Source organism: Zootoca vivipara, chromosome 16 (assembly GCF_965207765.1).
Source record: "Zootoca vivipara chromosome 16, rZooViv2.hap1.1, whole genome shotgun sequence".
NCBI lineage: Eukaryota > Metazoa > Chordata > Lepidosauria > Squamata > Lacertidae > Zootoca > Zootoca vivipara.
The window spans coordinates 15,961,099-15,983,347 of record NC_142599.1 but is presented as its reverse complement, the minus strand read 5'-3'; the positions used below and the strand labels follow the sequence as shown (position 1 = coordinate 15,983,347).

At 44.2% G+C, this 22,249-nt stretch overlaps 1 protein-coding gene and 1 long non-coding RNA gene across 4 annotated transcripts in view; both read right to left on the bottom strand.

Moving 5' to 3' along the window:
• PISD (phosphatidylserine decarboxylase) overlaps positions 1–22,249 on the bottom strand; it is a 41,610-nt gene that overhangs the window by 13,021 nt on the left and 6,340 nt on the right. Inside the window, exons 2-3 of one of the 3 annotated variants that reach the window (XM_035097612.3) lie at positions 21,622–21,719; positions 17,633–17,808 (exon numbers count right to left, since the gene is read on the bottom strand). In XM_035097612.3, the coding sequence (XP_034953503.3) occupies positions 17,633–17,808; positions 21,622–21,719 (274 nt within the window). Of the gene's footprint in view, positions 1–1,178; positions 1,499–17,632; positions 17,809–21,621; positions 21,720–22,249 lie in introns of those variants that run through there. The other 2 variants (XM_060269521.2, XM_035097611.3) reach the window with 2 other exon arrangements.
• Positions 1,454–9,926, bottom strand: LOC148683099 (uncharacterized). Its single transcript, XR_015947513.1, has 3 exons — positions 9,804–9,926; positions 8,428–8,549; positions 1,454–1,608 (listed from the first exon to the last, which is right to left on the bottom strand). It is a non-coding gene; the product is annotated as an uncharacterized LOC148683099 (long non-coding RNA).

Below are 22,249 nucleotides of genomic sequence, written 5' to 3'. Positions count from 1 at the left end.
GCACACCATTGTTCTGGGTCTCTCCTACCTCATTGCAAGGAGGGGAGGGAACTCTGTTGCAACAGAAACATAAAGATCTGCCTTGCTTTCTAAGGACTTAGGGGACTTTGTCCCTTGGGGAGTTCAGCAGCAAAAGCCAATCTCCTTATTTTTTCCTATAACAGTTCCCTGGGCCTTCATAAAGTCAAGGGGTTCTACACCTCTTGCCATGGGACTGAGGCCAGAGGAACCTCTCATTGGACAAAAGCAAAAAAAAAGATATGACTGGGAGAGACCAGTTCTGTTTTGATTATTCTTTCTGGACAGGTAATTCTCTGCCTTTCTGTTTTAAATTGTCTGCATTTTTGGAACAACAACTGAATAAACCTCCACTTGGCTGCAGCCACTGGCACTTCAATCTCCTTTGACCCTAAAAGTGATCACTTGCTTAGTAGGCCTGTTCCTTGCCCACAGACAGTCCACCCATATCAGGGAGAAAAGAACCCATTCCTTTACTTCCTTCTAAGGAGGAAGCGGCAAGAGAGCTATGGGACGCTCCCAAGCACACATTCTGGTCAGGATCTGGACCCAGAGTGAAAATTGGGGAATATGAGTGCTTTGGGGTCCTGAGTAGGTCAATGAAGGCTCAAGCAATTCCCCACACATAAGGGGCAGCCAGGTTTCCTTCGGGCCAAAGGAGGGTAAAGTTTACCAATCTTCAAAGGGAAGCAGGGCCAGGGGGGCTGTAATGGGGCCTCATGGATGCTGCTCAGCCTCCTCTCACTGGCTGGACCCACAGAGGGGATTTCCAAAGAGCTCAAAGAAAAAGATGCCTCTCTCTTGCCTCCTTCTTCTTCCTCCATCTCCCCCCTTTCACTGCAGACAATCATGGGCCAATCCCCGCAGAGCTGCAGCTAGCTGTAAAGCATCCTTGTTTGCCCCCACATGGCCCTTCTTTTCCACACACACCCAGCTGCTTGATTTCACTCTCAAAAAGTCTTGGAAGGGGGAAAGGATGCCCAACTCCAGTGCAACACCCACTTTGACTGTCAATCAAGCGCATAAAGAGCTTGGGAGTAAATTGGGCCAAACAAAGGTTTTGCAGGCAGCTGCCACTCTTCCCCCCTCCCTCCCTCTCCTCCCCCCTCCCCCTTCCTTCCAGCACCTTCTGACAAAGCAAAACATATGCTAGACAGTACCTGAAACGGGCTCTCCTATTTGGGGTGCCCCCACCTGGGCCCGGATTTTCCAGCTGCGGGTGCTGCTCCCCAGCACAGCTGCCGCTGCTGCCACCATTCCCTGAGCTCAGCCTCCGGACATGAATTCTAACTTTGTGGAGGTTGCAGCAAGAACGAGGAGGGTTAGATAAAGCTTTGCAGCATCTCACCATTTCCCTGAGTTCAGCTCTGGTCCCTGCAGGGTGCTTGACTGACACATCGTCCTCTTTCTCTCTCTCAATCTTTCTCTTCCTTCCTCCTCTCTTCTGCCTCTCTTTACCTCACTCACTTCTGGGCACAAGAGGGAAAGGTGCGATGTCACGGCTCTCAATTTCCCCTGCCGCCGCCGCTGGCTGCTGGTCTTCCCTCCTCCGATCTGCCCCTGTCTCTTGCCCTCTTAGGAAGGTCTCAGCTATTGCAAACAAACAAGCATTGTGTCACAGTCCGACATCCTCCTGCAGAGACAAAAGCAAGCCCTTCCCACATGCCAGCCCTGCGCTCTGAGGCTCTGCTTCAGCCAGGGGCTGCCATTGGAGCCGTGCTCCAGCGCCAACGAATCTGGAGCTGCCTGTGAGGACCGATGCACTATTGTCAGAAGTGCAGCCCGCCAGCCCTGCACATCTCTCCCTATAGTCAGGCTGAATGCAAGCGAGCAGGCGGAGAGGGGGGAGGGGAAGGGGAAGGGGAAGGGGAGGGGAAGGGGAGGGAAGGGGGAGGCAATCCCAGCTATGACTCTGCAGTGCAGCAACTCCATCTCCCTCAGTTGTGTGCTGCTGTTCAGTCAGGTCTGCATGCAGCACTCATGTTGCCAGATAAACATCTCCTGCCCACATTGCCCAGCCAAAGCACACACCACTCCAAGCAGGGAGGGAGCCTCCCATTGCAGACAAGAGGAATGCCCCCCACTGAGCCTGGAGGAGGCCCTCTATCGCATGCTGCACAGCTAGGAACAGATGGAGGCCACAGGAATCAGCCATCTCTTCCCCAAGAAATAGGCAAAGGCAATATATTAAGCAGATTCTTAAAAAAAAAAAGACTCAGGAGGCACATATGAATATGAATATTCACAAGTGCATATTGTTCTTTCTCTCATTTCCCAAAGGCTGCACCTCAAAGCCTGTGACTACTCAGGTCATATTATAGACTAAACCTGGGCGGTAAGAGGAGGACTGACCAACCATGGAAGTTAAGAGGGCCAGAGGCACAAACCAGAATAAACCTGCTTATATTGGACTTCACTCTCAAAGTAACAGCCAAGCAATGTAGAGTTGTTTAGTCAAGAAACAATGTTTAGTAAGAAAACCATTAACTTCATTACTGGTCCCTGACACAGCCAAAATGCAGAAATATTTGCTTATTTTGGACAGGAAGTTGGTATAGAGAAGCAAGTCCTTCTTATTTAACTAATGGCCACACAGATATCCCCTATTTCTTAAATTCATCCAGCATGTACACTTGAACACTGCCCATGATTTCAAGGAAGCTTATTTCCACATCAATACCAGTTCGCACCACATTTGAAGGCCATCGTTGCTGGACAAAACTAATGGCACCAGTTCTTCCTGTACAATCCTCACTGTTAAGAATGTGAGTTACACAAGAGCATTCATTTCTTACTGGTTTCTTCTGGTTTTCCATTAATTCTCAGCCTTTACCATTGCTTCAAATTTATAGATAGTGACACAGTCTGCATTCTAAATTAGATTATTATTATCTTTCTATGCACATGTATCCCACCCCCTCCTTGCACCCCGCCAGATTCCAGAGCTGCCTTTGCTGATTTGGTGCCCTCCAGATATTTTAGAATACAAGTTCCATCAGCCCCAGCATCCTTGAATGGCTGTGCTGGTTGGGGCTGATGGGAGTTGCTGTCCAAAACATTTGAAGGGCACCAGGCTGCTCTAGAACATGACTCCTTCTGGTTGCTAAGGCCCAAAGAAAGAAAGGGATCCAAGCAGACAAAGGACCCAGCAGCACAACCACAAAGTAGGAACCAAAGGCAGCATTTCAAAATCAGCAAAACTGCCAAATACAGCAGGGCTTTCCTGGGTCAAATGGCAATGGTTTGTTAAAATATCTCTGTCTATCAATCAATTAACCTCTTCTTTCTTTCCGTTATATTTGCAAATAAAAAGCGGGGTGGAGTGCACTTTTAAGGGCTCCACCCCCAGTTCAGCTCTCTAGCCTCCTCTCACCTAGCAAATGCACCCAGGCACTCCTAGGACACAATGACCACACAGCCTTGTGCCACCCAACTGCTGGCACTGCTCTGTCTGGGGCAACAGCTATAGCAACGGGCCTGGCAAGGAGTGATAGGCCTCCTTAGCCAGCAGCCACTGCAGCTGACCTGGGGGTAGCTTTTGAGGCCGTTGGGCTGCAGTCTCCAGGAGCCAGCCATGTCTGCTCAGGCTCAATGCCTGTGGCAGTGCAGAAGAATGTTCCTTGCCAATACTCTGGGAATTTCTGTCATCTGTCTGCTCAGGTTGCCATGGCTCTCTGTTAAGCCAAGCAATACTTCTTTCACCAAGCTCCCAAGAAACACAGCCAATCCTTAAAGTGCTTGGGGGGGGGAGCTGGACAAAAGAGTGGCTTGAATAATGGTGGCAGGATGATTTTCTCCCCCTCCCCTTCACATTCCAGACTGGCAGAGTCTGCTGTCCTGAGTCTCCCACACCAGGAATTTGTTCAGCAACCTTTTTTCATGCTGCCTTTGGAGATCACACCTCTGTATTTGCCTTCCATGGAGAAAAGGCTAGGGCAGATTACAATAATCACAAGAGGCATATTCCACTTTGTGCTATTAAGAAGATAATTCCAAGTGTTTTCCTTCTACTGAATTTTTAACTTCCCTCAAGTATGGATGTAGAAACAGGCTTATATTGGTCATGAGAACAGCCGAGGAAAACACCTCATTCTTTGGAGGAGAAGCAAAGAATGAAGTTCAATGGCCTGGATCCAGAATAAGTTAGCTGAACTTTGTTCCCATTGAAATCAATGAGACTAGGGATTATTAAGATGCATAATAATTACATTCATCAGTCACTTTATACAAAAGAGAAGGTCTCAAAGCAGATTAACAATATATAATACAATACATAAAAGCTATTTAAAACAAATAAATGCAAAAACACCACAAAATACATAAAATGCTTTCCCTGTTGCAACACCACATCAATAAGGCAAAGTCCTAGTCACCCAACCAAAATATGAGCAACACTGTAGGAGAAAACTTTCTAAAGTCCTGAGAACCATTAAGTCATCAAGCACCTTTACCCATTGGTTTGAATGGGGCTTAACTTGGTCTGGATGCATCCCAATGGACCTGTGAGCTCCCAGTAGGAGACTACCTGTCATTCCCAGGGGTCATTATTTTTATTTTATTTTTATTATTTCCTACCTATATCATCCTTCATCTGGTGATCACAGGGTGGTGTTGGGGTACAAACATTGTAACAAACAAAAACATTACCCCCCCCAGTTGATTTCTAAGGCCCTTGAAAAAACATTTCATCCATTGGTGAGCAAATACTGGGCATCCTTGATTTGGAGGTGAAATGCTGAAATCACTGCCAAATGCTGCTTGAAGAGAAGAGACAGCCAAGGCTTCAGAATGCAAGTGAAGAATATCATCAGGGCCAGCCACCCATTCAAAGCTCTCACCTGCCCCCCACCTCCACCCCTGGTCAAGCAAGTGCTGTCTGTTCATAACCCCTGCAGCTGCAGGGTCCATTTCTTCAGTAAAGCAAAACAGGAAAGCAAAAAGATGGCTACCTAATTCACAAGGGAAAGAGAGAGACATGCAGACTTCACAGAGCAGAAAGTTCGCTAGAGGAAGTGGCCAAGAGAGACGGAAGTGCTCAGTTCACCCCTTAAAGTTATGCTCAAAAAGAGAAACTCTCCCCTCTCAAGGTGAGAGCAACAGCTTGCAAGTCCCTGAAGAAAAACCATCATTATGTTCTTAAGGCAAAGTTTAGCTTTGCCCGGCTACATTTATTTTATTGCTTTTTAAAAGAATAAAATGTAGAGTCCATATTTTTGTTTTCTTATTAACACTGAAAACTCTTCTGACTGGAAGTTCCAGCTTCACCTTGATGCACCTCCTGGCCTTGCACTAATACCAAGTGGCTCTAAAAGGAGCTCTGGTCTCAAGTACTTCAGGAGCCCAAAAAAGCACAAAAGTCCTGCAGCCAGATTTTAAGCATCTCACTCGCAACATCAGGTTGTACTTCATGAACTTTGCTGCTGTCTGGGAAAAGGGATAGTTTGCCAAGTTACAGTCATACCTTGGAAGTTGAACAGAATCCATTTTGGAAGTCCGTTCGACTCCTGAAGCCAATTGGAAGCCACAGAAGTCCCGTCAGACATTCGGGTTCCAAAGGAATGTTTGCAAACCAGAACAATCAATTTCCGGATTTGTGGCGTTTGGGAGCTAAAACGTCTGAGTTCCAGGGCATTCGGGATCCAAGATACGAATGTACTCTTATCCACCTGACCCACAAGATTGCAGTCTAAGAGGGCAACAGAGAGAAACACCCCAACATTCCATCTCATCAGAGCACTTTCTTGGAACTGACTGTTTTAAAAGGAGAATAGATATGTCAGTATTGGGTCTTGGTGTCATGTTTTTCCAATCTTAGTTTCTGTGGAAATTTGTGAATTTAAGAAAAAATCCTCATGAAAATTAATCAGCATTTTAGGGCAAATTTATCCTAATAAGCACCCTTTTAATGCAATTCTGACCAATATACATGTTTTTGCAAAGCAATTTCCCCTAATGTATTTTTGTATGCTGTTTTCACAAATACTGCATATCCATTTTCATGCACACTTTACCCATATATACAGTTGTACCTTGGCTGTCAAACAGAATCTGTTCCGGAAGTCCATTCGACTTCTGAAAACGTTCGATAACCAAGGCACGGCTTCCGATTGGCTGCTGGAGATTCCTGCACTCAATCAGAAGCTGTGGAAACAGTGTAGGGCAGGGGTCCCCAGACTACGGCCCGGGGGCCGGATGCGGCCCAATTGGCCTGCCAATCTGGCCCGCGACGACCCCCGCCGCCCCCCGCCGCCCGCTCTTATGGCGCGCAGCGCGGCAGCGCTCTACCGGGTCGGGAAAAAAGCGCCAAAAATCCTTTGTGCGCATGCGTATGGGCCTCTCCCGACCCGGAAGAGGTCTTTTCTGGTGCACTTCCGGGTCGGGGGAGGCCCATAAGCATGCGCACAACGGATTTTCGGCGCTTTTTCCACCCTGGAAGCGCGCCGCCGCGCACTCCCCCGCCCACCGGCCTGCACAGGCGCGCGCTCCCCCGTCCTCCGGCCCGCCGCGCGATCGGCGCGGTGGGAACCAGCCCAAACGCCGGTAAGTCTGGGGACCCCTGGTGTAGGGCGTTCAATTTCCAAAGAACATTCGCAAACCGGAAAACTCACTTCCGTGTTTGTGGCATTCAGGAGCCAAAACGTTCAAGTCGCAAGGTGTTCAAGATCCAAGGTACGACTGTATGCTTTAAAAAAAAAAAAATACTTGGCTGAGGAACTGCACTGCAATTCATTCAGTGTGTTTTTTTTAAGGAAGGCCCTGTGTTTGTTTCAGAAAGTGTGAATCTGGTAAATTTCCCTTTAAATGTAAACTGAAGTGAATTTCTCCCTCACCCCTGGCTTTAAATTCACTCAAATATTCCAGTTCCACGACACTCATCAAACCTCTGTAAACCCAAGAGAATGACCATCCGTTAGTCTACATACAAACAAAACTGTGGTAAAAGCTCCTGGCTAGACAGCCTTATTTTTTCCTCACTTTTGATTAAATATACATCATTTTTAATGGCCAAAGTGTTAGAGGGTGATATGCAGAATTATAACCAACTTAGATTCTGACTGCTCAAACAAGCAGATCTGGCAATCTTCAACTAAGATCTATTTATAAACAGCAGATTAATAAATGTGTTTCTTGGATGTAACACTTCAGGCTGCAGGTGGAGACTCAGATGGCAGAATTCTCCTCTATTAATAACAACAATAATAACAATATCCTTGCACATAGAAAGCTTACATGTCAGGAAGAAATGACATGTTACTTTGCTGTGTGCAGGGAACTACTGCAAAGAAAGGAGCATTCAGTTATCGAGACAGCACATGCTAAATCTGACCTAACAACGGAAACATAAATCATGAGTCTGACACAAATTGAAAGAAGTCACATGATTTTCCAGACAGCCTTCACCATGTAGCAGAGAATGGCAATGCAATTATGTATACATTCAATTGAAGGCAAACTTCTTGTTTTTAATTCTTTGTAAAAATTTGAGGCAGTAGTCATACCTCGGGTTGCGAACATGATCCATGCGGAAGGCATGTTCGCAACCCGCAGTGCCACGCCTGCGCATACGCATGACGCCATTTGGCGCTTCTGCGCATGATGTCATTTTTGTGCTTCTGCGCATGCACCGAAACCTGGAAGTAACCCGTTCCGGTACTTCCGGGTTCGGCGCAGTACGCAATCCGAAAACGCACAACCCGTAGTGTTCGCAACCCGAGGTATGATTTTATACAAGTGCTGAAAGGGCTCTGTAGGTCAGTGGCAGAACAGGTGCTTTGTACACAGGAAGTCCAAGGTTCAATCTCTCCAGCTATAGAAGGGTCAGGTTATGGGACAGAATTATCTGTCTGCTGCTGGGGCTGCAGTCCAACAACATCTGAAGGGCACCTGGGTGGCAAAGGCTGCTTAAGAGGAATGCCACACAGCCAGGGCAAATAAAATGCTACTTAAAGTTCTGCAGTTATTCTGATGATGTTTTTATTTCTCAAATGGGAAGTATCATATTTTTCCATGTATAAGACTAGGTTTTTTTCCTAAAAAATAATGTCTCTCCCCATTTTCTTAAATCGGAGTCCCCCAAAATAGGGGGGCATCTTATACATGGGGGCGTCTTATAGACGGAAAAATACAGTAGTTATTTCCATGTGAAAACCGTAGAAATAACATTAGGAAATAACTTTCATTGATGACATCAGCACCCCTTCACAAAGTCCTCACCCCATTTATTAAAATCACATTAAAGAGATGCAATTATAATAAACAGGGGCACTATCTATTAATATTATTATTATAACAGCAGGAGAATGTGCATGTGTATTGTAGAAAGCAGTTTACATTATGTCAACTAAATATTTAACAAGCAATTAAATTCTTAAGCATATTCACAGGAAGAAAAAGCTTTCCGCAACTCACATCTTTGCATGCAAGACTGCCAGGAAGCTGAAGCCCTGGTTCAAAACTAAAGCAACCTTGCCCAAATAGCTGTTGTTGGTAGAAACTCTTCCAGGCTAGATGTGAAGGATCACTGCTGTAGACTTAGCACAGACAAAAAAAAAATCTGAATAACAACCCCCACTTCTTTTAAAAAAACACACAAAAGGGCAAAAACTGCCCTGAGACCCCTCAGGGTATAGGGTGGTATATAAATTCAATTACCCTGTTTCTCCTAAAATAAGACATACCCATAAAATAAGCCATAGCAGGATTTCTAAGCATTTGCGCAATATAAGCCATACCCCGAAAATAAGACATAGTGATAGGCGCAGTTCTGGAGGGCCCCAAGGAAGAGGCGAGGCTGGACGCGTAATAAAGAAATTAGACATCCCCTGAAAATAAGCCAAAAAGCCACTGTGGGTGTTTGTTTTTTTTGAAAAATAAATATAAGATGGTGTCTTATTTTCGGAGAAACACGGTAATAACAATAACCACCACCACCACCATCATCTCATATTTAGACAGTGAGGAAGCTTGTAACAAGTAAGAGATAAATTACGGTATATACATCTCAACATGGAATCTGAAATTTTGCAATAACTGATAAAATACCCTTTACTCATCCTCTCATGGAGTGCAGGCTCAGAACACTGGCTCAGTCTGGTACTTTCATTAAGAGATCAACAGAAAGTGGAAACTGCCTCTTTCAACTGACGTTTCAGTTACTCGGACTTGCGGGATGAGAACTCTTAAGGTAGTTCCGTCTGTCATAAAACACAGATATCCCCCAAATGCCAGAATGTGCCTCGTGCTTCTTTAAGAGGAGGCGGCAAGGCAGAAAGCCTAAGAGTGAGGAAGGAGGGGCGTGATAAATCTCGTGATGATAACAAGGCACTCTGACTCCCACCGGTTGCTCACAGGCTCTGCCCAGCCTGTACAGAGACCAGCAGGGGGCTGGGAAGCTGCTGATGAGTCATTAGGACTCTCACAAACCCCCCAAAATATTTCAGGCTGAGGCTTGAAAAAGGAAGTTTGAAAAAGCAGCTTTGCGAAAAGCACTGAACCAGTTTCTAGGAAGTCCAATGTACTTTCTACACATAGTGGATTAAAGAGCATCACACTTTTGTGTGGACTTTCTGAATAGTGTAATAATTTATCCTGAACTATTTTGGATGCTTTTCAAAGCTACAACCCCATCATAAACGAAACCCCATTAAAGAGGGGAAACTCAAAACTACCTCATCTTTCTATCCCAGTACTATAATTAAAATTTTATTCACACAAAAAGACTCTCTACAGAGGAGAAACAGTAGAAATCAAAAGGTTCTATAGACCATGTGAATATATTTAGCTACCCGATCTTCAGAGGGCTCTCAAGCACCTTTGCAAGGGCAAAAGGTTGGGCGCTGTAGGCTGGGATGGTGACTGCCTCCCTCAAATCCTGGCTCCGCTGTACAGTACTGTCATGGGCTCCAACTGCAGACCGTTGTTACTCCAGCTCCTTTTATAAACCACTGTGGGAAGGGAGGGGGAGGGCAAGCCCCTCCTTCTGTCCACTAAGTCCCTCTTTTCACTGTTTCCAAGCTTAGTTGACTAGGGCATTTCTCCAGCTTCCAGACAAAAGAAACAATAACCACACACAACCGCCTCCACCTCTCCTTGCCATCCTGGAGCCTCCTGTGGCAGGGGGGGTCCTGGGGGGGAGGGAGGGTGGGGTGGGGAGAAACCCAACTATAAAATGGAACACTCCCTGCTGTCCACCTTTCATGGGATCCTCTCGTGGCAGGAGGGGGCCTGTGGAGGGTGGGCAGGAGGAAAGTGGGAAACATGTCAAGAAGCGAATGAGATAAGTTTAGACACTAGACATAGATATTGGAATGTGTGCTCTAAGAATAAGAATTGAAATGGGGATGAAGAAATCTGCTATGATTATTAATAGAAATTATGAAAACCAGGAAGAGGGGATTTGAGGAAGTCTTTTTCTTCTTTTTCTTCTTTTTATTTTTCTCTTTTAGATCTTAATGTAATTATGGAAAATTAGCTGGGTGGACACCCGCCCTTACCTCTCCTTACCATCCTGGAGCCTCTGGTGGCAGGGGGGGTTCGGGGGGGAGGAGAGAGGTGGGGAGAAACTCAACTATAAAATGGACTACCTTCGACTGCTCACCTTTCATGAGACTTTCTTGTGGCAGAAGGAGACTCGTGGAGGGAGGGAGAGAAGAAGGGGGAACATGTTTTGTATGTTTTTCTTTATTATGTAAAATTAATAAAAATTATTTTAAAAAAAGAAGAAACAATAACCACACTTCCCAGATCTTAGCACACATTCCTCCTCCACTTATCCCTACGCACTTCCAGGAAACATATTTAAACCAGCAACTCACAAGTTTGCAGTCAAAATTATCAGCCAGCCACAGCCATAAGCACTTGTTGATGCCAGGCACCAAATATACTCTTCCTCTCCTGACAAGCACAAACAGTCCTTCAGGGGTAGGCAGATTGTGCAAGCCTCTGCCCAGTAACCAGAAGAAGCCAGATGGTAGCATAGCAGCGGCTGCACCTTTTCCAGGAAGGGGTTTCTGCTGCATTTGTATTGTATTAGCAATCTGCTTTTTGGAAAACTGTATTTTCATCTATATTATTGCTATAGTGATAGTGCTTCATTCTGGTTTATTATAAGCTGCCTTGTGCAAATAAATGCATGGTATAAATTTAATTACAAACAAATAAAACACTTGGTGATTTGTTTGATTAAGGAGGTATACCAATCTTGTTAAAGGTAAAGGTAAAGGGACCCCTGACCATTAGGTCCAGTCGCGGCTCATCTCGCTTTACTAGCCAAGGGAGCCGGCATACAGCTTCCAGGTCATGTGGCCAGCATGACTAAGCCGCTTCTGGTGAACCAGAGCGGCGCATGGAAACGCTGTTTACCTTCCCGTCGGAGCGGTACCTATTTATCTACTTGCACTTTTGAACTGCTAGGTTGCCAGGAGCTGGGACTGAGCAACAGGAGCTCACCCCGTCACGGGGATTCAAACTGCCAACCTTCTGATCAGTAAGCCCCTAGGCTCTGTGGTTTAACCCACAGCACCATCCGCGTTAAATAAATGAAAATATATAAATAAAAATTGGCAAAATTCTGGCTAAAAATGTTGGCATAGCTACGTTTTGTAGCATTCCCCAATACATTTTCTTTGTAGAAATGTCTCTGTTTTGCATATGCTGCTCTTCGTAAGGATCACAGGAAGCTATTTACAGAGAGACATATCATTGGGTCCCTCTACCTTAGTAGCTCTCCAGGGTTTCAGACGGGCTATTCCTAGCACTACCTGGAAATGTTGCCATGGATTGTGGCCTTTGCATGCAAAGCCAAGGCTCTGCCACTGAGCTACAGCCTTTCTCCATCAAAGGAAGTTGCCTTTTACTTAGTCAGACCAGTTGGCCCATCTAGGTCAGTACTGTCTTCATGATTTGCAGGGAGAATCAGATGGTGAGAGATGATATACTGTAATGTCTTCCCCAGCCAGGCTTTGATTCAAGAAGTGACCTTGAGGGCACTCCTCCCACAACCACCAATTCTACCTTGTAGGTCCTCCACCCCCTGGAGGACTGAGGGTTGGGAATTCTGCCTGAAGTTATTCCACAGAAGCCACGTGTCACAGTGTTGGGAATATTATATGTTTGCCAATAAGGCACCAAGTGGTTCCACCCTAAACAAACCACTACCACCCCTTGCTTGCTCCAAGACCCTGTGCTATGCCAAGTGATGCCATCAGCTTACAGAGCAGTGTCTTTAGTGTATGTAAATAAAAAAAATTCCTTCAGTAGCACCTTAAAGACCAACTAAGTTTTTATTTTGGTATGAGCTTTCGTGTGCATGCACACTTCTTCAGATACCTTATCTGAAGAAGTGTTATCTGAAGAAGTGTGCATGCACACGAAAGCTCATACCAAAATAAAAACTTAGTTGGTCTTTAAGGTGCTACTGAAGGAATTTTTTTTATTTTGTTTCGACTCAGACCAACACGGCTACCTACCTGTATTTAGTGTATGTGCTTTTCTGAGGATTCTAGGTTCTTCTTCCCTCACAACTTTCTCAACAGAACGTAAAACTTATTTATGCAGAGGGATATTAACTAGTGCTGGTTAACTACTTTGGGTTTTATTTGAGCTTGTGATTTTATACGATTTTTTTCTTTAGGTGACTTTCCTCGGAAAAGCAGCATGCATTTTAAATAAACAGATGGACAAGTTTTGTTCATTCCAAAGTGGATCATAAAAGCAGTGAGTGTTTCTAGTACTCAGGGTTGCAAGGTTCTGAAAATCACTGATACCAGCATGCATATGGCAAAGGACTGGTACCTGTATGGGATCTGAACAGATTTCGTGTATGTGCTGTTGTTGCAAACATGTTTTTATATATGCAATTGTTTCAAACTGTTGCATACATGTAACTGTTTTATATATGTTCATACTAATCACTTTGAGATGCCTCATGAGAAGTGATTCATAAATGAAAATAAAAGGATGATAACCACAACAATTCTTCCCCATAATTTTAGCACAGCTTAACTTCTGTATCTCTGAGGAGATGATCCTAGATTTTAAACCTTTGGGGTTCTTCTCTCTCAACCTGCTAAATAATTATTTGCTCAAAAATGACTCAGAAGGTACAGAGTCAAAGACACGTGGCTTCCGTTGAATAACTACAGGCAGAATTTAAAAGAAGTCTTTAAAAAAAAATCAACACTATGTGGTTTCCTGAACAACCATTTCCTTATTTATACATTTATCTCTGGCTTTTCTCCCACTCAAAGTTGCTAACATCAAATAGCTGTTATTTTTCCACAGAAAAATGAAGCCGGGGGGGGGGTTTGTTTTGGAATATTTTCTGTCTCACATCACTGCATCTAGCGATCTATCTATACTATTGTTTTACTGTGTACTTTTTATTCTTTTATATTCTGTTTTAATTATTTTTATGTACACCATCTGGAAATTTTGGACTATGAGGCAGCAAAACCAATAACATTTGTTATTGCATTTCCAAGTGTTCAAAACACACAACAACCATGTCCATTAAGTTCACACTGCAGATGGAGGAGGCTGCTTGCTGAGGCTACTTTTCACTCATTTTAACTATACGTACTGGCAATGCAGCCAGACTGACCCACATTACAGTTCTTTCTGTACCGGCAGCAAACAGGCTCAGGAAAGGAGTCCCCCGCTTGGGGTTTTCCATTGATTCTTTTCTGAGTCAGGATCTCCAGCAGCAGGAGATATTATATTGCAACAGAGTTCAGAGGTGCAATTTGTACCCTTTCAGCAGAACGTGCCATGTCATCAGAGTGGATTGCTCATCAATGCATGCCACTCCCCTCCGCCAGGAAAGCCTATGTCGGTGAAGCGCCACTGGGGCTTCGTGTTTCTTAGGGCTGGTCAGGTGCAAACGTACGGCCCATCACACTGAAGTTCCCTCTCCAGAGCTAGGAACGACTAAGCTGCATGAACAGACCAAGTTACCCTCCGCGTGCTAAGTGTCAGGTGTCAATGTGAACTGGAGCTCCTCCAAAGTTCATGGAGTTCTATTGGATCTTGGCAGCACCTTATCTTCCTGGGTTGTAGGCAGCATTCCCATTATTTATTCTGAGCCCAATTGTGCAATAGTATTTGGTGTTTACATTTAAATGAAAATAAAATAGTGGAGAGCAAGGGAAACAACAAAAAGCTCAGCAAATTAACCCTTTCTCAGTAGCTGTATCTGAGCCTATGATGATCAGTGCATGCATGCAGAGAATTTCACCCTATGCACACAGGAGAGCCAGTTACAGGGGTTCACTTATACGAAGCTGGTCTGAGGCAAACTAAGATGTTTTTTCCATTTGCGCAAGTGTTGTAGATCTTTTGATTTCCCCCCTCATTATACCTGGCTGCTAAGGTTGTCCCACTGCTGTTTTGTGCTGCTTTTATATGAATTTGTTGCTAACATTTCTTGTGTTTTTAATTGTTAGCCACTAAATCAGTGGGATATACAGTGGTCCCTTGGTTTACAAACTTAATCTGTTCCGGAACTCCGTTCTTCAAAGTGTTCTTAAACCAAGGCATGCTTTCCCATAGCAGTGGGGGACTCAATTTACAAATGGAACACACTCAATAGGAAGTGGAACATGTTCTGCTTCAAAGGCAAAGTTCACAAACCAAAACACCTACTTCCGGGTTTGCAGCGTTCTTAATCCAAGTTGTTCATAAACTAAACTGTTCTTAAACCAAGGTACCACTGTAAATTTTTTAAACTAATTGAATAGTAAGAGAAGTTACTTTTGCTGTTGTTGCTCAATTTGCGTTCTACCTTTCCAACAAATGGTATTCAAGGCAGCTAACAAACAACTGGAGGGGACAGAAAAATATTTTATGCAGAATCCCTAGGTTTGCGCCATACAGAAAAAGCCATTCTGAAATACAAAGGCACAAAGCAGTCCACTAGAATGGCCAAGAGTCTCTTCATTAACAAAAAAGCAGGGAGCTTTTTCACACACCAAAGGAAAATATAAAATGAACATGCTTCAGCTCAAGGCGAAAAGCTGCTCTCATCCGGCCAAGTGTACACAAACACATTCTTTGGTCAAGGCTCCCTTGTGTAAATCGATGTGGCAAGAATGCTGAGCTCTTTGGAGGAAAGGCTTCTTCTCCCTAAAGACCTCTAACCCCTTTGGACACAGCCCGTGAACACATTCAGGAAATGCTTTTTGGATTCTCGGCCTACTGGCCACATGATAACATGTCTACCCAATGCAACCCAAGCCATCTGCATTCATCTAATTAAATGGAAATAAATCCCCCTCTCATATTCATAGTGTGATTCAACTTTGGAAAAGCTGGAAGCAGAGCTCTATGTCAAAGCAAGGATAGGGAACTAGTGGCCCTACTCCAGGTGTTGCTGGACTCTGCAATTCCCAGTAGCCCTAACAGCAACATTTGGAAGGGCATAGGCTGTACTCCATGCCTGCCTTTAAAGCAAGGTTGGTGCTTAACAACTTAATGCTGACTGACAATGCTGGGAATAAAACGGCCATCTGTCAGAGAATCTTAATTGTGTTTTCTGCATTGCAGAGGTTTGGACTAGATGGCCCTTGGAATCCCTTCCAACTCCACAAATTCTATGATTCTATGACATACTTTTCCATAAATTTATGTTGATCTCAGAAAGCAGTTTTGATCCAGACCAGCAATAGAGGCTCCAACAACTAGATGAGCTGAAAGAACACAACTAATTTTTATTTGATGAAATTAGTGCCATGGCATTCCTTGATTTCTTCCTGCTATGACCGATACTGCTTCTCTGTGAAATTTGCCTCTTTTATACACTCTCACTGTGTGCACCCTTGCCGCTTTGCAGCAAGCTCAAGTGCAATTAAAAATGTAACAAAATGTAACACCTTCCTACCAACACAAATAGGCTAGCCCTGTGTACTGGAGCCCAAATCAAGGGCCGAGACACCCCCCCTCTCTCCCAGCAATCCATTCCTGTCCTGGCGATGGGCAGCTACGCAACTCATGACTCATACAGAAGTGGGAAAAGCTCAGTCATTTGTGACCAAGGATACAAAAAAAAAACCTGCAATGGGGGTGGGGAGCCAGTCAGCAAAAATAGACTCCACTTTGAACAATCAAGCTTTTATATTTTTGAGCCTCCCATTGTTGTAACAAACCGTTTGCAGCAAGAAGCAAGACATCCCCCCCCCCCCGATCTACTTTTAATTTGGCAAACCATTCAATTCAGTGGTGCAATTAGGGGCCAGCCAAGCCGCACTTGTCAGTAAACATTGCATTCCAACATATTAGCAATTGATTTGAGGCTGTGAGGTAGGACACTTAATTTACTGGGCAGGAGGAAGCTATACAGAAATGTTAACATCAACAACAGTAGCATAAACTATGACCTGTGTCCCCCGTCCCCCCACAAGAGTGAGATAATGGGCAGATGCAAAAGTCTACAGGTCGGGTGCCAGCAGTTTTTAAAGCAAAAGGGGCATACCACATTTACACACTGTGGAGACCACTTGCAGAAACACAGAAATAGAAAACAGTCCCAGAAACATTCCTCAGCACCAACAGAACAAGCTGTTCTGCTCAATGAGTCAACTACAGGACACAGAAGTCAGATCAGCAGGAACAAGAGGGTTGGCACAGCTCAGACCTTGTATCAACATCTGCAGGGACATTGGCTGAATACACACAGACACACAGCAGCATCAGAACTACATACTATGCACTTGCACTCCTCCCTATCTAGTTCCTAATGGAATCAAGCCATCCAAAGTTCACTCATTTAATTGGCCATCCAAAAGCCCTGGTGAAGGAAAGCTCCATGTTGCAGGTACTACAACCACCGGTGACTGCATTACCACTCATCCAGGTAAGAGACCCACACACAGAACCCCCTTTGCACTCATCACCCAAATGTTTTAAAGACCCCTCTCCTTTTGTGGTCCAGAAAAGGCCCTGACTATAAGTGGCTCTCCAGGGTTTTGGACTGCTGTCTTTCTCAGCCCTACTTGGAGAAGCAGGGAATTGAACCTAGGACCTTCTGCATTCAGAGCTGGTGTTCTACCCATGGAGGAATATGGCTCTTCCCTCCTTAATACTATCATACAGGGCTTTTTTTTAAAGCCAAAACCCACCAGAACTCATTTCCAGCACCTCTCAACTGGGTACCATTACCATTTTAAGAGAACAAGGGAGGTGTTCATGGTGAGCTCCAGCACCTCTTTTTCTAGAAAAATTTCATGGCTATCATTACTATTAGAACAGGCAACTAAATCAAAATACCACTAGTCATGACACCCCAGGGAGCAAGATAAAAGGTGATAGGTGGGTCCAAAAAGCAAAATAAATAAAAAAAGGCTGAATACTTATGAATGCTTACTGGTGTTCTGCCCTTCCTCAAAGAAACTCTACACCTCACAGCAGCCCTGGACTGGCACTCTGTGACTTGCTCAAAGCCACTCAGCAAGCTGCAGAGCTGAGCAGGGAATTCAACTTGGGTTTCTCACACTCACGACACAAAATTTAGAGCCACTGCACCACACCATTCATTTTATTTTACATTCGGCAAGTTCATGTTGTTTTTAACAAGGGATGGTGAGACGTTTAAGAACATGGCATAAAAACTTTCACAACTTACCTCCCAATCACTTGCGATTTTGGGGGGTGGCTCTGAACCCAACTTTCTGAGCTGATTCTCCTTATAATTCTCATATTGCTTGTATCCCGCATAACCTCCGCCTGTAGCCACCAAAAGGTGCAGTGGGCGTAACCGCAGTACACTCCTCATCGGTGCAGTGTAGAGTTTCCGCTGACCTGTAACAAAAGGAAATAGCACTTTAGGACGCTGCGGTGTGACAGAGGCAGAGGTTGTACAGTGAACCTGGCATCTCCAGGCCAGCCCAGAGAGAAATGTCACCATTGTTACAAAGATTGGCTGGGGGTTCGTTCTTTCAAACCATCAATGGTCACTTCCTAGACAAAACAATTCCCAACTCACAACTTCAGTTCTCAAACACAGAGCACTATGGAACGGAGCCCACATTCAAGTAAAACAAATATTTTACTTTGACAATTTATATACTGATTCACAACATCAACTCTAAGTGGTGTACATAAAACTCAAAACAATGAAAATAAAAATCAGTTAAAATTATAAAATCAGAATTCAGTTAAAAAGCCTACTGGAATAAAAAAAATCAGTAAGTACAGTACTGGAAGTTCAACAGGGAGGGGTCATGTCTGACCTCAACTGGAAGGTAGTTCCATAAAATTGGGCCCACAATATTGAAGGCCAAAGAACTCAGTGACTGGGCAGAGATATAAGGGACCAAGTGATCCCCGGGGCATCCTGGACCTGAGCTGTTAACTTAAGAATTATAAAATGAGAAACTGAGATAAACCAAAATGGGCATTCATTCATCCCTTCTGGGGATGTTTCACTGCCTGTGAAAACCATCATGGAAGCTGGAGATTTTCAATGGAGGGCTACTGCCACATTCATATTTTTGCTTAATAACAGCTGGCAAAATATGATGGGGAGATGACTACCAAATGTGCTTCTGACCTTTGTACCTCTTACATTCTGGCATCAAAATATTTCAAAAATTTTTTTTCCTTTGTTACCATTTCTGAAATGTTATTAAAGTGCAAGATTGTTTTTTTGGTTTTTTGTATTTGGCACAATGGGAAATGGCTGTTTTCCAACATTACAGCAGTCTGGAAGCTGCAAAATCAAAGAGACAGCAAACAGCTACAGACATAAAGAAGCCATGGACAACCCAAATCACCAGAGCACTGTGAAAGGCAGAATACACATAAAAGCCAGGGCTCTGCTGCACACAGCAGGCATTTCTTGCACTCTATGGTCCTGCATAGAGACACATGGTGCTTCCACTCAGTTAACAGTGCAAATTGGAGAGCCAAAAGATAAAAGAAAACAAGGAAGGGGGGGAAGAAACCTCATATCATTCTAATCCTTTTCTATCTCTATGCAAGCAGATAACTGTGGGGTAACTGTGCCCCTGAAAGACCAGGTGCGCAGCCTGGGAGTCATTTTGGACTCACAGCTGTCCATGGAGGTGCAGGTCAATTCTGTGTCCAGGGCAGCTGTCTATCAGCTCCATCTGGTACGCAGGTGGAGACCCTACCTGCCTGCAGACTGTCTCGCCAGAGTGGTGCATGCTCTAGTTATCTCCCGCTTGGACTACTGCAATGCGCTCTACGTGGGGCTACCTTTGAAGGTAACTCGGAAACTACAACTAATCCAGAATGCGGCAGCTAGACTGGTGACTGGGAGCGGCCGCCGAGACCACATAACACCGGTCTTGAAAGATCTACATTGGCTCCCAGTACGTTGCCGAGCACAATTCAAAGTGTTGGCGCTGACCTTTAAAGCCCTAAATGGCCTCGGTCCAGTATACCTGAAGGAGCGTCTCCACCTCCATCATTCTGCCCGGACACTGAGGTCCAGCACCGAGGGCCTTCTGGCGGTTCCCTCATTGCGAGAAGCCAAGTTGCAGGGAACCAGGCAGAGGGCCTTCTCGGTGGTGGCGCTTGCCCTGTGGAACGCCCTCCCAACAGATGTCAAAAAGGAAAACAACTACCAGACTTTTAGAAGACACCTGAAGGCAGCCCTGTTCAGGGAGGCTTTTAATGTTTAATAGATTATTGTGTTGTATTTTTCTGTTGGAAGCAGCCCAGAGTGGCTGGGGAGACCCAGCCAGATGGGCGGGGTATAAATAATAAATTATTATTATTATTGTTATTATTATTATTATTATTATTATTATTATTATTATTATTTATCTGTGTTTCTTATCATAGCACAAGAAGCATCTTACACTTCCCTACTGCCACCTGCTGGAAAGGAGCATGTACTAGAATGAAGTCTTATGGGAATCATTTGTGGGAGCAAAAGAACCTCATTAAGCGCGAGGATGCAAACTGGCACACATTTGCATACTGGCACGTGCTTTTTACTGACGAGGTTTCTTCACCATAAGGTCCTATGGCTGGTTAAAACAATGTAAAAATAGTTTCAGCAGTGAGCCTGCTGTGAAAGCACTCCCACTGCATTTTAGACACATAGAACAAATTCAGTGGAAAGGAAATATGTTTTTCCAACTTGCAGTAACAATTGCATTTGCACAAAACTGATTGTCTAGCCCTTATGTAAATCAGCAAGCCATCAACCTTCCCTTCTTGCCACTGAGAAGAAGATAACCATGACTATGTTATTCTGAGCTTTCTTCCTTCTTTTGGGACCCCAGAGACTGACATAACTAGAGAGAATATGCCACATTAGCTGCATCGGTTTTTTCTGGATTAGAATGCAGGGCCGTCTCAAGCAGGTCGGGCACCCTGGCGCTGAGGCGCAGAGATCGCTCTGGCACCCCTGCCCTTGCAGCGCGCAGCATGGCTTCCGCGCGGCTTCACTGTGCAGCGCCCCCCCCCCTGCCGGCCCCACGCCACCGGGACTACACCTAGAGCCGGGCCTGTTAGAATGTATTAATTAAAGGCCTTGAGGTCAAAACTTTTACATTTGTCTATGGGTGGGGGATTACTGGTTTTTGCTATTGTAATTAAGTTATGCACTTTGTGTTTTCATCTTGTATTTTAATGCTGTAAACCAGCCTGTGATCTTTGGATGAAGAGCTGCATATAAAATTAATTAATTAATTACAGTAGTTAATTAAATTTCTGGAAATGGTTTCAAATGTTCAGGAAGCCAAGTCTTTTGCACTTCTTCCAGCTATATTACTTCGTTTACATACCTCCTATATAAATCTGCCTGGACATTATTCAGATCTTCTTTAGTGGCCTGGCTCTGGGTGTCCCTGCTAGGAAACGGGGCGTTCTCTGTGCAACTCCCTTCCCAAATCCATTTGATTAGAACTGGCAAATCTGCCCATCTTGCTTGGGACAGAACACCTCTGTGCTCAAGGCAGAACAAAACCACCCTATTCTGGATGGTCTCCCAACTCTATAGACACATTTTCAGGGGGCACTGGAGTCTGCAGGCCAGGGGCAGGGGGAGAAAGTAAAAAGTTGCCTCACCTCCTCCGTTAGCAGACACTTTCACTAGTCCTTGTGCTTGCACATAAGGCACCAATTGGCCACAACCAAACTAATTTAATTTCAAAGATTAAAACATAATTAACAGTTCTGGCCTACATCGCCACCAGAATACTCACGCTGCATATACATGACGAGTACCTTCACATGTTTGATTCAGCAAGAACTACAAGACCAACAGGTTTAATTTTCATCTATAGTCAGAGACCTAAAATTTCCCTAGGGTGGGTACCAGAAATTTAACATCAAAGAGCAGTTGCAATACATGTCACAATCATCATCACATACAGATTACAGATTCTTTATTATGTAGTGTCACAGACTCAAACAAAGCAAAACTGCATAAGTATCAAATATCACAAAACAGGGTCATGTCCTGTTCCATGTATTGAAACCGGCCTTCCATACCCTCCCTAACCCTCTCTTGCAAAAAGCTTCTCTCTTCCACTTCATGAAGAAACCAACTACCTTTAATACTGTGCTTCCAAACCGTAATCATAGTTTGAAGTGGTAAGAGAAACAATAAGATGAAAAAAATATGATGATTCTTACCAGTAAGGAGGAATGGGGAAAGTGGTTGCTTCCAAAGTACCAACATCTTCTTCATAGACTGATTATCATGTCTTACAATGCTGCTGTGGAAAAGGGTACTGGTGGTAATGGGTATAAAAACAGGAAAATACAAGTAATTATGGACGCATATCTATATAAAAAAATCTATATTAACTACACATATTTATAAACCAAGTTACAAATCATTATCTTCCTCCGGATTACTGTGTAATATTTACCTACTCCTGCTTTACCTTACCTACTCCAGAAGATGGGCGAGTTATAATTCTTTTTAGAATTAAAATAAATCACGCAATGTGTATTTTAGAGAGCTCATTTTATCTTTCTTGGCTGGCAGGATCAGGGCTGCACTTCATTATTTTTAGCCCACTTTTTCCTGTTTCTGCAGGCTTTCCAAAAACTGCTTTTGCTGAGGACAAATTTAGCAGTAAAGAAATACAGGAAGCAACACCTGAAGCCCTGACCTTTACAACCTCTTCTATCTTGAGGTCGGCAGCAGAGTTCATGGGCATTTTAAACCCATCAACCTTGACGTGTATGGAAAATCTAAAGTAGTGAGGAGGAAAGTACATTACTGTGAACAAGTGAACACCCTCTTGTTAACCCT